The 16917-nt window shown below is 56.5% G+C and overlaps 2 protein-coding genes across 2 annotated transcripts; both read left to right on the forward strand.

Moving 5' to 3' along the window:
• Positions 1–1689: 1689 nt before the first annotated feature.
• Positions 1690–5038, forward strand: CD79B (CD79b molecule; the record flags this gene model as incomplete). Its single annotated transcript, XM_079798826.1, has 6 exons — positions 1690–1791; positions 2429–2479; positions 3863–4168; positions 4400–4518; positions 4788–4829; positions 4940–5038. Exons 1-6 carry the CDS (start codon positions 1725–1727, stop codon positions 5036–5038), a joined length of 684 nt encoding a protein of 227 aa, XP_079654952.1. The 5' UTR covers positions 1690–1724.
• A 7674-nt stretch (positions 5039–12712) lies between these two features.
• On the forward strand, positions 12713–14566 carry LOC307115442 (somatotropin-like; the record flags this gene model as incomplete). The annotated part of the gene is made up of 5 exons (XM_079798662.1): positions 12713–12744; positions 13189–13396; positions 13617–13733; positions 13919–14080; positions 14366–14566. The coding sequence occupies 5 exons, from the start codon at positions 12713–12715 to the stop codon at positions 14564–14566; spliced, it is 720 nt and encodes a 239-aa protein (XP_079654788.1).
• Positions 14567–16917: the final 2351 nt, after the last annotated feature.

The following is a 16917-nucleotide window of genomic DNA, read 5'->3' on the forward strand; positions in this document are numbered from 1 at the left end:
CGGGAACAAGCCGCCCCTTGGATGAAACCTAAACCCTCCTGTCCCCACTTTCCGTAGCGTGGGTCCTGGCCCGTGCTCCTCGGGGGCAGCCCCCCCCCGCCCCCCCGCACCAGGTGAGGCCTAGGCCTGGGGCCGAGAGGGCAGCCTGCAGACCCCTGCCTTCCTCGCCGCCAAGCCTGGCATGAGAGGCGGGTCCACAGCTCCTGGAGCCCAAACAGACCACCGGCAGTACAGGCTGCTTGAAAAATGGAGGGTGGCGGGGAGAATGAGATGCAGGCAGAGGACGAGAAGCATCTTTCTTCCCTCCTGGAAGTCAAGAGAATAGAGAGAGGGGACGGGAGAGAGAAAGGAGGCTTCCAGAAAACACAAAGCCCGCTGGGCTGGGCTGCAGGCTGGGGTGCAAGCCTGCCACGCACAGTTGTGCACCCTGCCACCACCACTCGGGGGCACGGGCTGTGCTGACCCAGGGGCACCAAGTTGACGAAGTTAGACAGGTTCCTGACCACTGTCGTTCCATCCACCCCTCTGCTGACTGGTGAGATAAAGCCAGAGAGCCTTGGAGTTTCAGATCCTGAGACTTCCCAACTGCCGCCTCCTGTCTGTCCCCCTCCCAAAGACACCTGGAGCGATGGACACGCTCAGTGCCCGGGAGTCCCTGATGGCTGCGTGGTGGGTTTTCTCTAAGCCGCCTCCACCTAAGTCCACCCCCTTCAGCAGCTCCCAGCAATACCTCCCACCAAGTGAGTGAGGGAAGGACGCCTCACACCCGGGCCAGGACCAAAGCTCCTCCCAAGGGGCTGCCGCAACTTGGCCTGCTCTTGCTCAAGAGCCTCTGTGGCTCCCTTACTCCTCAGGGTCACGTCTCCATCGGCCTCTAACATGGCTGCCTCACTCCAGCCCAGCAGCTGTGCTCTGGGCCCTCCCAGTGCCCGGCCTGGGCCCTTGGCTGTTCCCCATCACCCACACCATCTTTCCTTCCTTCCTTCCTTCCTTCCTTCCTTCCTTCCTTCCTTCCTTCCTTCCTTCCTTCCTTCCTTCATTTTTATTCATTTCAGAGAGGAAGGGAGAGGGAGAGAGAGATAGAAACATCAATGATGAGAGAGAATCACTGATTGGCTGCCTCCTGCACATCCCCTACTGGGGATCAAGCCCGCAACCCGGGCATGTGCCCTTGATAAGAATCAAACCCAGGACCCTTCAGTCCGCAGGCCGAGGCTCTACCCACTGAGCCAAACTGGCTGGGGCCCCACACCATCCTTTCTTGGTGCTCCTGTTCCGTAAGGGTGCAGGCTGGTCCAGGGCAGGGGGGTCACGCTCACGTTCATCTACAGGACCCATGTGTACTCAGCTGAGTGCCTGGGAATCCAGGCTGCAGGAGGGGGGCTGCAGGTCCCAGGGCACCAGGGGGGTGGAGACACAGAGGAGAGCTGTCCTCGGAAGACTCGGAGGTCCCGGCCTCCCAGGGTGCCCACTACAGACCTGAGCTGTGGTGCCAAGCTGGGATGACTCTTGAGCCTTAGCAGCACAGCTGACGAGAGAGCCCGCCCTTCCGCAGGGTCCCCAGGGAGCTGGTGCCTCCCCAGGGTCCCGATTTGCATGGCAGGAAGGGGCCTGGTGGGGAAGAGGCGGGGAGGGGACAGGCTACAGCCCAGGCAGTTACACGTTTTCCCTCCGGGAGCCTTCGTCGTCATCGCGGGCTTGGGAGCAGAGACCGAGGGGTGGCCATGGCCAGGCTGGCGCTGTCTCCTGTGCCCAGCAACGGGCTGCTGGTGCTGCTGATGCTTCTGTCAGGTACAGCCCCGCCACCGGGCCTGCCGCTTTCACTCTCTGTCACTCTCTTTCCACCGGGTCTGTCTCTGCTCTCGCCACCCTCCTCCTCACACTTTCTGCCTCGGTCTCCCTCTGCTGCCCTGGGGCCTGAGTGTGTGGGGGTCAGCTCAGGGGTCTGTGCCCCACCCAGCCCCGCTCCAGTCTGCATTATCCGGCTGAGCTAGGCCTGCGGGGTTGGTGGTTCTAACCACACAAGAGCAAGGCCAGGGAGGGAGAGAGGAGAGGAGTGTGGTTCGCCCCCTGAGGACACTGCGTGGGGGGAGGCAGGGGAGAGGCTGCCCCCAGCCAGACCCGGGGGCATACACATTCCAGAAATGACCTCCCTGGAGGACCGGAGAGCTCTGTCATTTTGACCTCCCTCCCGTCTCATCCAGGTGCCTGGTCAAAGCAGAAGGGGGGCTGGGAGGCAGACCTTCTGGGGACCCCACCCCACTCCTGTCTTCAGAGCGGGGCTGGGAAGGGCTGAGGGGTCTTGAAGCTGCTGTCTGGGGAGGAGGAAGTGCGTCTGAGAATTCAGAGGGTGGAGGGCGTGCAGGGGTGGGGCGGCCAGCTCCGAGGAGAGGTCCTGACCTGGCCCTGCCCACTTCCTCCCAACCAGCAGGTGAGACTGTGTTCGCGGAAACAAAGGACTCGCCTCGGAATCCCCAAGGTCAGCAACCTCCCCTGCCCCTTCTGAGGGCAAGGGTGCCTGTCCAGGGCCACTCACTGTCCTTACGCCGCACCCTGTGCCCTTGTCCCCCTGGGCCTCCCCACCCGGACTCCCATCCCTAGGCCTGCTTGTCGCCCTGTCCGAAGCCTGGCTCCCAGGCCTCCTTGCCACCCCACAGTTGTCATCTTCACTAGACAGTGTCCCAGGCCAGTGCCTGAGGGACTGGGCTAGTCAAGCTGGGGAGTCAGATTCAGCCCCAGAAGGAGCCCCTAACCTCAGGGGCTCTGACAGGACGCAGGGGCTCAGGGATCCCAAGGGGGGGGCCTCTCGCTGGGACCAGCGAGGCAGGTGGGTGGGGAGAGCATGCCAAGCAGAGAAAGAAGGTTTGGGAATAAAAAGTGGAGCAGGTGCCCTAACCGGTTTGGCTCAGTGGATAGAGCGTCGGCCTGCGGACTCAAGGGTCCCAGGTTCGATTCCAGTCAAGGGCATGTGCCTTGGTTGCGGGCACATCCCCAGTGGGGGGGGGGGGGGGTGTCGATGTTTCTAAATCTCCATCCCTCTCCCTTCCTCTCTGTAAAAAATCAATAAAATATATTTAAAAAAAAAAAAGTGGAGCAGGTCCACGCAGCGGGATAGAGGGAGGTAACGGACGAAAGAGGGGCAGGGGATCAATATGGGGGCCTCAATTGCCAGGCTAAGGATCTGTGGAACGTCCCTGAGGATTTCAGACTGGGGCAGGGCAGCCCAGGCCAGGGAGCGGTGGGTGTACGGGCCAGGTGTGAGGCTGGGGGCGGGGCAGGGGGGGTGAGGCCTGGTTCAGGCTGCTGTAATGGGCATGGAAAGGAACTGAAGGTTCCAGGGCCCTTCTTAAAGGAACATCAAGCCCTAGCCGGTTTGGCACAGGGGATAGAGCATCAGTCTGCGGACTGAAGGGCCTCGGGTTTGATTCTAGTCAAGGACATGTACCTCGGTTGCAGGCTCAAACCCCGGCCCCAGTCAGAGCACCACACGCGTGGGAGGCAACCAGTCAGTGTGTCTCTCTCACATCAATGTTTCTCTCTCTGTCTCTCCCCCTCCCTTCCACTCTCTCTAAAAATTAATGGAAAAATATAAAATATTCTCAGACGAGGATAAATAAATAATAAAGGAACATCAAATGTCGGGAAGGGGTGGGCCTGGTGGTTTGGCCTGTGGCCTTTCACGTGGCTCCGCTCCCCCACACCAATGCCTCCTGATTGTCCCACACCCAGGGAAGCAAGGACAGACCAGGGGGGCTGGGCCAGGGGTATGTGCACCCCCAGGGGCGGGAGGTCCGTAGGAGGGCTGACAGCCAGAGAGAGGCTGGGAAAGGGGGGATTTTGATCCTGGCCTTGTCGCCCACAGGAAGCACGTGTTCCCAGATCTGGCAGTACCCGCGTTTCATAGCTAAGAAACGGAGCTCCACGGTGCAAATAATGTGCAGCCTGGAGGTCACGGGCAACGTAAACTGGTTCTGGAAACAGGATATGGACTCGGAGCCCAAGGACCTGGCCGTGAAACCGGGACGCATCCAGCAGACCCAGAGCAACTCCAACGCCACCCTCATCATTCAAGACGTCCAGTTCCAGGACAACGGCATCTACTTCTGTCAGCACAAACGTTCGGACGGGTCCCTGGAGATAGGCTGCGGCAGTGAACTCCGAGTCATGGGTGGGTGCGGGGCCTGCCCTCCAGCAGGGAGGGGAGTGGGAGGGGACGGGGCCACAGGTGTTCATGGAGCCCTCCACAGCCCACCCCACCCAGCCCGCCACCAGAGAGGGGCCACATTGTGGAGGAGGCCGTGGCTCTGGAGCATCCAGGACAGCCGCTGAGGAGAGGTCTCGAGGGGTGCAGGCCCACATGTGGCCCCAGCTTCACTGTCCCCGCCCCACCTCCCCCCAGGGTTCAGCACCTTGGCTCAGCTGAAGCGGCGGAACACACTGAAAGACGGCATCATCATGATCCAGACCCTGCTCATCATCCTCTTCATCACCGTGCCCATCTTCCTGCTGCTGGACAAGGTGACCTCGGGGGCGGGGAGGCCACCATGGGCAGGTCAGACAAGGACAGGGTCTCCATCTCCCAGCCCCCCAGAGTCTGCCCATTGACTGACCTGTTTCATCACTCCTTCACGCCTTCAGTTGTCCTTGCAGAGAGTACCTCACCTCCTGTCCCCTGACCCCTGACCCCTGACCCCAGGCCAATCTCCCTGGCCCTCCCCATCCTGGCCCAGCCGTGGATGTGGGAGGAGTGAGCCAACACTCTGCTCTCCATCTCTTGCCCCCCACAGGATGACAGTAAGGCTGGGATGGAGGAAGACCACACCTACGAGGTAAGGAGCAGGGTGGACCCTGGCTCTGCGGGCCGCGGGGTGGTCAGCAGCACCATCTGTTGGTGTGGCTGGGGAGTGGCCACGGCCTGAGCGCCCTTCCATGTCTCCAGGGCCTGAACATTGACCAGACGGCCACCTACGAGGACATAGTGACTCTGCGGACAGGGGAGGTGAAGTGGTCGGTGGGCGAGCACCCAGGCCAGGAGTGAGGCCAGCCCTCCGCATGCCCCTGGGCACAGCCTGCTGGGCCTCACTGACTGCTTCAGAGCCGCCTGGCTCCCAGTCCATCCCTTTTCCCTTGGATCCCCTGTTGGCCTCCAAAGCTGGCCCACCAGATCTGCCTGCCCCTCCGGCCCCTGGCCCCCAGCTCTTGCCAAAGGGACTGGAGTGGAAGGGCCCCAGGTCAGTGATTTGCAGCAGGGAGTTCTCTGGTGACAGACTGGGCCCAGCTTTCTCGGGGTGCTATGCGGGGACCCATCCCGCGCTCAGGACAGGGAAGGCATGGACTGGTCTGGAACCTGCAAATGGACTCAGAGCAGAGAGCTTCCCATGAAGCCTGGGAAGGGCCCTGGCCCACCCCGACTTGGCCACGGAGAGGCCACCGAGAGCTTTATCCCTCTCCTACTCTCTGCCACCCGCTCCCACGCCGTGGGGCTCCTAGCCTTGAGCCCATTCTCCCATGGAATAAACAATGTGTCTTAAGAAACCACACCCAGGCTTGTGACATCTCTGCGTGTGCGGTGAAGGAGAGTATCTGTTTGAGCACAAATGTCTGGCACCTGTGGGCTTGTGGGGCGTGGGAGGGGACAATTGCCATGGGGCTGAGGGACCTCTCCTGGGCTCACTTGCTACTTCTCTCTGAAGGTCAACTGGGACATGTCCTCCTTCAGTCCCCTGCTCTGACCCTAGCAGGGCCCAGAGGAGCTGGAGAAAGGCTGATTGGACGGGCCCTCCTCCTTAAATTCCCCGCAGCCAACAAGCAGTACCGGAGTCCTGCTCTGTAGGGCAGGGATCTCAGCCCTGAAGAAGCTTTCCCTGCCCTCCCCATCCCAATCCTACTGTCCTGCAGAGCCCTCCACCTAGGGAAGCCCTCCCAAAGTGCCCCAGTCCCTGCCCACTCCCGGTTCAGGCCCCAGCCGCTGCAGCTGTGGCTTAGCCACACTGGCTTTGTTTTCCAGTTAAAAACTAGAAGCTGCCCGAGGGCAGGGATTCCCCTGCCTCTACCCCCACCCCCACCCCGCTGGCCCCCACTAAGCCTGCAAATTAATTTTTTTTGTTGTTTGACCCAGAGCCATATAAGAGAGACTCCAAAAGAGTGAGGCTTTATGGTGGCAAATTTTGCAGGGGGGGGGGGGCCTTAGTCAGGTGACCCCTTCATTTTCCAATCATCACATCAGAAGCCCCCTAGGGTTACAAGGTCCCCACAACATGGTCCCTAGGGTCCTACCCATTAGAGCCCCAAGCTGCCAGCTGCCCGGAGTGAGTGGGAGCAGCTCACAGCTGGGCGGGAGCTCAAGTGCAATTAACCAAGCAATGTCAGTGCGCAAAGCCAGGCTGCGCGCCACTTCCTGTTGCCCTTGGGGAGACCCTAAAACACTTCTTAGCCATTCATGCCGTGGATTCAGGCAGGAGCAATCCCTGCCCTCAGGGAACCGGAGAGCCAAGGCCAGCAGGTGGACCAGTGAGAGCAGCTTCCCCCTGTGGCTGAGGCACCCGGCCCCGGGGCTTCAAGTCCACCTCTCCATCGCTCAGTGATGCCCGCTGGGAGCCAGCCTGGGCCCGGCCGGGCCGGCTCCCTCCGGCTCTCTGGGCTGCCACAGGGAACTGGCTTGTTTTGGCATCTGCCTCCACTGAGCTGGCGCCCTTCCTCTCCAGCTGCTTTGCATAGTGGCACTAATTCTGTCCTTCTGCCTCCACCAGGGACCCCGGGCGGCCGGGCGGGGGGTGGGGGCGGTCTTCACTTCTCCCCCCTGCAGGGTCTCCCCCTGCTCGGGCCGACCTGAGTTAAAGGAGGCCTTGGCTTTACCGAAAAGCAACTTAAATACCTTTGAGTAACTGAGTTTCCCTAACGCTTTGGCAGAGAATCACTTGAGCAGCGAGGCCTGCCTTCTCCACCGGACACGCCCCCCTCAAGGGCATTTGCCTTCTGGGTTAGTATCGAGAAGCCCTCCCTGGTCTGTTTTTCTGTTTTACGGTGCCGTCCTGTCTGACTTAGGCGGAGGAAACAAAGGTGGGAATCCTGGCTGAGGGCAGGGAATTGAGCAGGTGCTGTTTGTGTTTTTAAACTACTACCTGACAGCAAAAGTGGCTTTGTTTTCTTTCCGTGGGTGTGTAGTTTGTAGCACGCAGGCATGTTGGTCTAACCACCACCACCACCAAGATTCAGAGCATGAACCAAAGTCTTTTACTCCCCACTCCCCGAATATTGACAAATTGAGCACCGCTTAATGCCAATGCAATTTCACTGAGCACCTGCATGCCCATTTACATGATCTTGCTCAGCATTCCCTGGGAGGGCTGCCCTCGTCGCCAGTTTCCCATCGCTCACAGACCCAAAGCCCCGCAGGCCCCGCTCCTCCCCAGCAGGCCGGAGGGCCCACCCGGCGTCCTCCGGGAGTCCAGCGTTGGCTGGGCCGCTGCTTGGCCCTCACCCTCCCCAGAATGCAGCCCTGAGGGTGGGCACATGCCCCACTGCCCACTGGGGGAATCCAGCCCAGTCCCTGGGGCCCTGGGGCAAGCACAGACTGCTTCCTCCTTCGCTCGCTTGGCTTCCGGCCCTCTCGCTGCAGGTGCTGCGAGGCCTGGGCCCCTCTGACCGAGGGTTTGGGTGTTTTTCCAGCAGATTGGAGGTGAGAGAAAAACAAAACAAAACGCGCAAAGCTGCCCGTTTGGGTGTCACTGGCAGGTTGGGTGGGTCCCTGGGCAGGTGTCGAGCCCGGCGGGGTCCTCTGTGAAGGGCCTCAAAGGCCATCTCGGCACACAGGGCCTGGACGCCGGGTCCTGCCCCGCGTGCTCGGCTCTCCTCAGATGACCTCAGTCGCTGATCCAGGCTCACGACGATGACATTCCCGAGTCGGTCCCTGCTGTCCGCGCTGCACCTGGTGATGGCCCCTAGGGACCTGCCGGGGACTCAGCTGCAAACAAACACAACCACCACCAGCACCACAAACCTTCCACCTGGAACCCCTCAGCTGGCCTTTCCCGGGAAATGCAACAAGCATTAAATCCCAAGGTCAGAGTAGTTTGTTAAAACACATTTCAATGGATCCTAATGCAAATTTCAAACGAAGAAAAAGAGAGAGACACTTTTCTCCGGGTCCTAACACCCCTTTCTCCCATGGCACGAGTGGGAGGGCCGGGCCCCTCGCGAGGTCTCGCTTAAGGCTCACATCCTGAATGTTGTGAGTCCGTGTGGAACGTGTGTGTGCGCACTGGGATCAGCATCCGCACGCCCGCCTTGTGTCTGGTTTTTCCATTTAAACGTTTTCACGTGAGTATTGCCGTACATTGCAAGATCCTGCACTTGGTTTTTCTTTTGTTTGTTTGTTTTTTTACTTGTTATTTTAAATCACTGTACTATGTGAAGGACATCGAGACACAGCGTGGCCTGCCTTGTCATTCCTGGCCGGGTGGGTAGTTGAGCTCTTTCCTTCTAACCATTCGATCCCCGCAGTGGATGCTTGCTGAGTTCCTGAGCCTGGGACCGTGCCAGCTGCTGTTCCCCCCACACCCCCAGACTGTTCTCTCACCCCTATATCTTGGCCATTTCCTTCATGGCAGTTTTCCCTATGGGAAATGTCTGTAGAGATTTTACCATTATGCATTTATTTGTTTGCTACTGTCTCTCTTCCCGTAGCGTAGACTGTACATTCCAGCAGAGAAAGGATCATGTCTGTTGTTATCCAGGCATGCAGGTATGTCCATCTGCCTGGTACAGTGTCTGGCATATGGAAGGAGCAACAACTGCTTGTTGAATCAGTTTGTACATGAATAAGAGAATGAATGAATGAATGAATGAATGAATGAATGAAAGGCCTGAATTTACCTCAAAGCGCCTACAGTCCCATAAGGGGAATAAGATGTCTACACATAGCCACAAAATGAGGTAAAAGGAGGCAGAAGTTATTTCCAGGTGAGCTCGCCCATCAGGAAAGCACCCCAGGCTTCCCACAGCTGCTGGGCACACCTTGGTTCTTATCACTTCTTTTCCTATCAGCCTGTCTCCCTGGGGAACAATCCATCCAGTGGAAACTACTCAGTGGCCCAGGTCTGCAGCTTGCTGTGCACTTCCAGGTTGTTCAGAGATCCTCAGCCAGCTGTAAACAACACCCTCCATGACCCGTCCTCCATGCTTGAGCCCTCTGGCGAGCCACAGGGTCCGCTGAGATAAGGGAAGTGAAAACTCGATGCACACTGAAACGTGCAATGCACATGTGAGGGATGATGTGGCGTGGCTCATTAAATCACGCTCCGTCGGGTTGTTTTTCTGCCACTTTTCTTAGCGCCTCTGGACCTCGTGCTGGGCTGCAGGTCCTTTGGTTCATTTGCCCCCACCTGCCTTGAACATCTGCGCGGAGACTAGACGCTGCCCTGCTAGCTTTGCGCCGCGCGGCAAGTTCTGCCCAGGCCCGGCAGCTCCACCGTCTTTCCTAAATGAGCTTCTGAAGAGCGGGCGCAGAGGGAACACCAGGCCCTGGGCAGCCATCACTTAGGAGCGGGAGACTCCAGGCAAACCGCTGTATCTCTCTGCGCCTGAGTGTCCTCTATGAAACGGGCCTCACCCCTCTACCACCCAGGACAGCGCCTGGCACAAGGTTGATCTCCTTCCTCACGTCTCCTGGAGAAGCCCACGGGAGTCCCCACATAATATTCTCTAAAGACTGACTCAATGCCCTGAGCACGGTGTTCAGACCCACGCTGAAGCAGAGAGGATCAAGTTGTCCCGGGGATCATCCCAGACGCTGGCCTCAAGGAAGGCAGGGCAGAGTGAGCCGTGGCGAGTGTGGGTCTCCAGTGACCAAGGGGGAGCGGAAAGAGCTGCCACCAGCTCCTCTGAGGCTGTGCCTCAGCTCGGGGCGAGTGTGACTGTGAACAATGAGGTGGCTCTAAACCCCACAGACTTGAACCTCGGAGTGGCTCCTGCAGCCTGAAAGAGGCCAGTTTTGGATCAAGAACAGACAGGAGAGCCCTGACCGGTTTGGCTCAGTGGATAGAGCGTCGGCCTGCGGACTGAAGGGTCCCAGGTTCGATTCCAGTCAAGGGCATGTACCTTGGTTGCGGGCACATCCCCAGTAGGGAGTGTGCAGGAGGCAGCTGATCGAAGTTTCTCTCTCATCGATGTTTCTAACTCTCTATCCCTCTCCCTTCCTCTCTGTAAAAATTAAATAAAAAATATATATATTTTTAAAAGAACAGACATGAGAGCTTCCACAGTAGGTACAGAGATCCCCAGAGATGGTCAAATCTGGAAACATGAAGGGAAACACCCTGAAATTCATGGTTTCCAAGATAATGGAGGGGTTCGTCCGAGCCTTTCAAGATAGACCTCAGAGATGCTGGGCACAGCGTCCCCGCTGGCCACCTTGCAGAGGCTGTTGTTGGGCAGTCTCTGAACCTGGAGTAGCTAGGGCTCTGGCCCCAGGTGGTGCCCCAAGAAAGGGTAGGTGACTCCCCGCACTGAAGGGAAAATCCTGTCTAATTCAGAGTTTATCTTCTACTAGCAATGATTCATGCCTGTGGTCTCCATCACTAAAGGCCCTGAAAAGGTCCAGACCAGAGGAGAGGCTCGCCAATGTCCACCCCACACCCTTCAGTTCTTCCCTCTTTGGGTCCAATAGTTGCTGCCATGGTAACCTTTCTGCAAAGGTGTATCCCCGGAGGTCCCCAGCGTCCCCTGGGCCAACCTAGTTCTGGGGTCAACAGAAGTGGGTTTGGTGAGAGGAGACGCTCCGTGTCCTGGCCAGTCCCCTGTGTTCTTGGCAGTAACCTGCCTGGCGGGAGCCTCAGCCACACCTCATTGTGCCATGCGCGTGCGGCTCTCACGCACTCCCCAACTTGAGCTTTATGCCCTCACACCTGGAGGGCCTGGGGCTTTTCTCCCACGCTGCACAGTTCACATACAAGTTCCCCAGCATGAGCTAGAAGCCTGTGGTGAGGGGTTCCACATCAGTGCCCCTCCCCCAGGTAACAGGAGGAAGGAGTGTGTGTGTGGGGGGGGGGGAGGCAGAAGGCCATGAAGAGTTCAGAGACCCTCCTCCACTTCCCACCTGGCTCCTCCCCCTTCCTCGGAGCCTCTGGCTTTGCTGCCACCTCAGGCTGATCTGACAGTCCTGTGTGGGGAACCGCTCCCACAGGCCCCCGAGCCCTCCCAGCAGATAAGAAACCCAGGGCAGGGCTGGGCAACAGTTCAGGAAGGAGGGGAGAACAGGGAGCTCCACCTTCTGGTCCTGCGAGGGGGAGGTGGCACGGTGCAAGCACTCACCTGGTGGCTGTGACTTTTCGAGGTTGTTTGTCAACACCATAACCAACCACCTCTAGAAGGGTTTGCTTGTTTGCTTTCCCACAGGTCAAGGGCTAAATGTCCTCAGACTCAGGGGCAAAAGGTTTAAAGGAAGGAGGATGTGTTCTCTCCTGCTCTTATCCCTGCGGGAGATTTAACGCTGGTAACCTCCAGATGCTGAAAGAGCCAGGGCCCTGGGCGGCAGGAGGCTGAAGGCAGCAATCCTAGCCCGCCCGGCCCAAGCCTTGCCTGCTGTGTGGTCTCCAACATGCGCCCTGTGTCTCTGGGCCATCCTCACCTGGGAGATAAGGGACAACAACCTGCCCTTTAGGAGAGGACAGAATGAGGCAAAGGGACCCTCGTGATGAGGGGCAGGATCCCCGTGTTCAGAGGGATGTGAAGTTAAAATAACAGTGGTGCCCACCCAGTCTGCTTGGGAGAAGGGGCTTGGGAATGATGCAATATTGGATATCTGCTGCCTTGGCCAAGGTAGCTCGTGCAAGTCAAACTTTAGGTATGGGTGCTCTCTGAACCTCAGTCTCTTCCTCTGTAAAATGGGCTGATAATAACGCTTCCTTCACAAGACGGTTGTGAGGGTCAAATGTGAGAAGGCATAGACATGCTCTTCACAATCTGATGAGCTTTATACAAATATTAAACGAAGAGAGAATGGGAGGAGACTACCAGGAGTGGAGAGAGCATCTTTCAGGGTGCTGTACCCTGAGCTCCAGCACTGGGGCCAAGACTCAAACTCTCAAGTTCTCTTCCAACTTTGAGATTCTCCGATGGTGACAGGGCTGCGGGAGGAAGTACTTACCGGTCTCCTCCCTGGATTTCTGCCTCTTAGTTTGCATCTCCGTGTAGGTCCAAAGGAGCACCCATACCTAAAGTTTCCGTCCTTTGCCCAGCCACCTGGGGGAGCCCCAACACCCAGGGAAAGGGGAAGGCAGTGTGTGGGGGCCAATGCCCTCTAGTGGTTAATACTAGCACTGCATCTAGCTGTCCACGGGACCAGGAGGTGATAGAGGCCAAGGTAGAATCTGGGCTGAACTGAGCCCCCAAACCCCAGAATCTATTGCTGTCTTGATCCATTTTCCAACACACACATTCTCGGCGGTGGGTTGGAGGGAACTGTGAAAGGAAGAGGACAGGACTATAGTGAGGAAGGGCTGACACAGCTCTTCAGGCACAGCCATCCTGACGTAGCCCCCCTTTGGACGCCTGGTGGACAGCTTCATGGCGATACCCTGCGTGGACTCAGATTGCTCCCTTCTGCCACGCCCCTCCTAAAAAGAGGACAGATTGGGTAATCTCCCTAGGTGAGACCCTGTGTGAGCAACCCTCACGTGGCTGGTGACGGAGGAGAGGGGAAAAACCTGGGGACATGACCCCAGGAGAGGAGCGGGAACAGCCTGCGTGGGAGGAGGTTCTAAATTATCCATCAGCAGCGGCCTGTCAGTGGGCCTATACATAAATGCATAGAAAAAAACAGGTGGGGGCAGAGGGGGGGAGAGATGGGACCAGGGTATAAAAAAGGTCCACAAGGGACCCATTCCAGGATCCTAGGACCCAGCTCCCCACGCCGCTCAGGGACCTGTGGACAACTCACCCAGCTGTAATGGCTGCAGGTAGGCACCCCGAAACCCCCCCTGGGCTTGCTGTGTACTTGGGGGCAATACGGGAGCCCTATAGGTGGATGGGGCACTAACCCTGGGCTTTGGGGATTCTAAAAGAGAGCATGAGACATCCATGCCCAGACATTTGGCCAAGTTTAAAATGTTCTCAGTCCCTGGGGGTTGGGGAGGCGGTTGAGGAGAAAGGAAGGCCCCTGGGCAGGGAGAGGCCTGGCTGGAGACTTAGGCTCCCTGCTCTCTGGGGCCCCACCCTCGGCCTCCATGTCTCTCTAGGCCCCCGGACCTCCCTGCTCCTGGCTTTTGCCCTCCTCTGCCTGCCCTGGCCCCAGGAGGTGGGTGCCTTCCCCACCATGTCCCTGTCCGGCATGTTTGCCAACGCCGTGCTCCGGGCCCAGCACCTGCACCAACTGGCTTCTGACACCTACAAAGACTTTGTAAGCAACCCAGGAAGCCGGGTGGTGGGGTGGTGGCGGGAAGGGCTGAATCCCCACTCCCCCGCCCCGCCCCACATAAGGGGAGAAAACGGGTGAGTTCAGGGTGGTTTTGTCCTGGTGAAGATGCTGTCAGGTGAGCATGCACTGAGGGGGGTTCCGAATAGAGCGACGGTGAGAAACGTGCACCGGCTCAGACCTGGGCGAACATTCCCTCTCCCAGGAGCGCTCTTACATCCCGGAGGGACAGAGATACTCGATCCAGAACGCCCAGGCTGCCTTCTGCTTCTCGGAGACCATCCCGGCCCCCACGGGCAAGGAGGAGGCCCGGCAGAAATCCGTGAGTGGCCTCCAATGCCCAGCCTGGGAGCGGGGCCTCCCCCCACCTGGGCCCGGGGCTGCCTTCTCCTCAAGGTGGCGGAGGTGGCAGAGGGTGGTGGGAATGTGGGGGATGGTGGGGGGAGGCCTGCAGAGGCCGGCCGTTGGCGGGCTGCCAGGTGCCCACCATCCACCCTCTCCCCGCAGGACGCGGAGCTGCTCCGCTTCTCGCTGCTGCTCATCCAGTCCTGGCTCGGGCCCATGCAGTCCCTCAGCAGGGCCTTCACCAGTGGCCTGCTGTTGGGCATCTCCAGCGGCATCTACGAGAAGCTGAAGGACCTGGAGGAGGGCATCCAAGCCCTGATGCGGGTGGGATGGCGTTGTTGGTCCCCACCCTGGGGCCTGCTCGCCCTTCCCTGGGCCTGGACCCCAGCTGGCTTAGCTGTGGGGTCAGGGACTTACACGGGCTGGAGAAGAGAGATACTGCCGCTCTCTGCCGCAGCCCAGCCTTGACCCAGGAGAAATCCTCCTCCTCATTTCCCCTGGGGTCCCTCTCCGGCCTCCTCTAAGCCCTGGAGCTGGGGGAGGGATATCGAGGGAGAGGGAGGCGCAGCTGGAGAGGGCTGAGTTTCTGTCTCTCCTTCCCTTTCGCAGGAGCTGGAAGACGGCAGCTCGCATTCGGGGCTGATCCTCACGCAAACCTACGACCGGTTTGACACAAGCTTGCGTAGCAGTGACACCGTGCTCAAGAACTACGGGCTGCTCTCCTGCTTCAAGAAGGACCTGCACAAGGTGGAGACGTACCTGCGGTTCACCAAGTGTCGCCGCTTCATGGAAAGCGGCTGTGCCTTCTAGCTGCTGGGCATCTCTGCGACCCTCCCCAGTGCCTCCCCCGACCCTGGAAAGGGTCCCTCCAGTGCCCACCACCCTTTCCTAATAAAACACATTTGCATCATAATGTCTGAGGAGGAGTCATTCTGTTGTGAAGGGGGTGGGGGATTCGAACAGGGCAAGGGGCAGGTTGGGAGGACAACCTGCGGGAATCCTGTGGGGTCTATTGGGAACCAGGCCACACCCAGCTGGTGTGGCTTCGTTGGTTGAGTGTCATCCATTGCACCAGGAGGTTGAGGAGGTTGCTGGTTCCATTCCGGGTCAGGGCACATGCTCGGGTTGCAGGCTCGATTCCCAGTAGGGGGCGTGAAGGAGAGAGCCGATAGATGTTTCTCTCATATTGATGTTCCTAACGCTCTCTCCCTTCCTGTCTCTGAAATCAATAAAAACATATTTACAAAACACACACACACAAAAGCAGGCCGCTGCATACCTGACCATGTTCTTCCTGAGTTAGAAAGAAGCTGACCCTTCACTCCTCTCTGTTGTACGCCAGTCCACTCCCCAGGTCCGTGGTCCCTGCTTACTGAGCAGTCATAGGTCAGGGCCACCCCTAGAAGAACTTGGAGGTGTTTCCCGCCACCCACCCCAGCACCACAACCCCAAACCTAGCCCCCAAGAGTGGGAAGAAACGAAAGCGTGACCGCTGTTAAGTACAGAAGCAAAACACCCTGAAATGTGAGAAAACGAGAGAAATCATAGAATTACATTTGAGCAGAAATCTGAAGGGAAATACACATTAGGCTCCACTGCCCTTGGGAAATGGGAACAAAGCAAAAATGGCTTTGGGACAAACAGAATCGAATGTTTGGGATCTGAATTGGGACAAGAAAAGTAGGAGAGCGATTCTAAATTGCAAATAATCACGCTTCTAACTAATCTTCCTGGGAAGTTCAGATTAGTATGTGCTGTCATGCATTTTCTTTAGAATAGGACTCACCGGTATTCACTTTCAATATTTTATATTTAGTAACGTAAGTCTTTGGGGAGAGGTTGAAAGTTGGAATAAGTCAGCTTCATTTTCTTGCTCAGAAACCATTCATCTGCCTTAGATTATTCTTTTATTGTCTGACTTTAAAATCATGGCATTTTGGAGTTAGAAGGGCCTCTTCGGTCCTCCTAATTCCTTCTAATTTAGGGATCTTACTCTGTAGCACCCCTTGCAGATGGTGTTGACTTGTGAGGCACTAGTGTCAAGGGAATCATTAGCTCACAAGGCAACTCATTCCGCTAAATCTCTCTGCTTTCAGGGAAGTATCTTTTACATTGAGCTGAAATCCATATCTTTGCAAGGACCCTCATTTGGCCTTAGAATTATTGGAAATCTCACGATCTTTAGAAGTTGATGTCATTAGCACAAATATATAATTATGTCTCACCTTGAATAAGTGTTTTAAAAGAAAATGTGAGCTATCTTAAGAAGTACAGTAAACCCTGAATTTTGTGGATCTTGATTTAACAGACTTTGAATTTAATGGACAAAATTTTTAGTCTGTGTGTCTTACATGAAGATTAACACCCTGTTCATTATAAAATGCTTTTAACGAAGATTTGCTTAAACTTTAATTAACAGGTTATTTTTTTTTGTTATTAAGTCACTTATTTTTAACAAATTTTAGCGAATAGGCCATATGTTGGGGAAAAACACTGTAGTAATTTCACCAACAGAAATAAATGTTTTACAGAACTACAACTATAGTCTACACATTGAAATCCAAGTCACTCATAAGCAATGTTTGACGAATGATTAGCACGTGATCACACTGCATCTCGCGCGGTGCTTGGTTCTGTTGTCACCTGGTGTGACTTTCTGCAGCAGTTTTAACTGGTGCTGGCAGGTGTTCTGAGAAGCGCTAGGCCCCGCCTCAGCCGTGTGCATTTGTTTACTCAAGGTGACTGGTGAATATGCACGCAGTTACTAGACCAGTGGTCGGCAAACTCATTAGTCAACAGAGCGGCAAACCGCGGCTCGCGAGCTGCATGTGGCTCGCGAGCCGCAGTTTGCCGACCACTGTACTAGACTTATTTATTTATTTTTTAAATCAGAATTTAAGTATTTAAAAATACATTTTTATTGATTTCAGAGAAGAAGAGAGAGAGAGAGAAATATCAAGGATGAGAGAGAATCATTGATTGGCTGTCTCCTGCACACCCCACTAGACCTATTTAGCATAAATTTAAAATTATAGTAATTATATAGACTTTTCTGCTAATTTAAATTTTTCATTTTAATTACATAAAGGTGTCTGAATAAGTAAAAGCAGGTAAACTAATTTGTCAGTTTTTAACATATGCATTTGGACAACCTTCTTTAT

The sequence above is a fragment of the Cnephaeus nilssonii genome (genome assembly GCF_951640355.1).
Source record: "Cnephaeus nilssonii genome assembly, chromosome: 19".
Lineage (NCBI taxonomy): Eukaryota > Metazoa > Chordata > Mammalia > Chiroptera > Vespertilionidae > Cnephaeus > Cnephaeus nilssonii.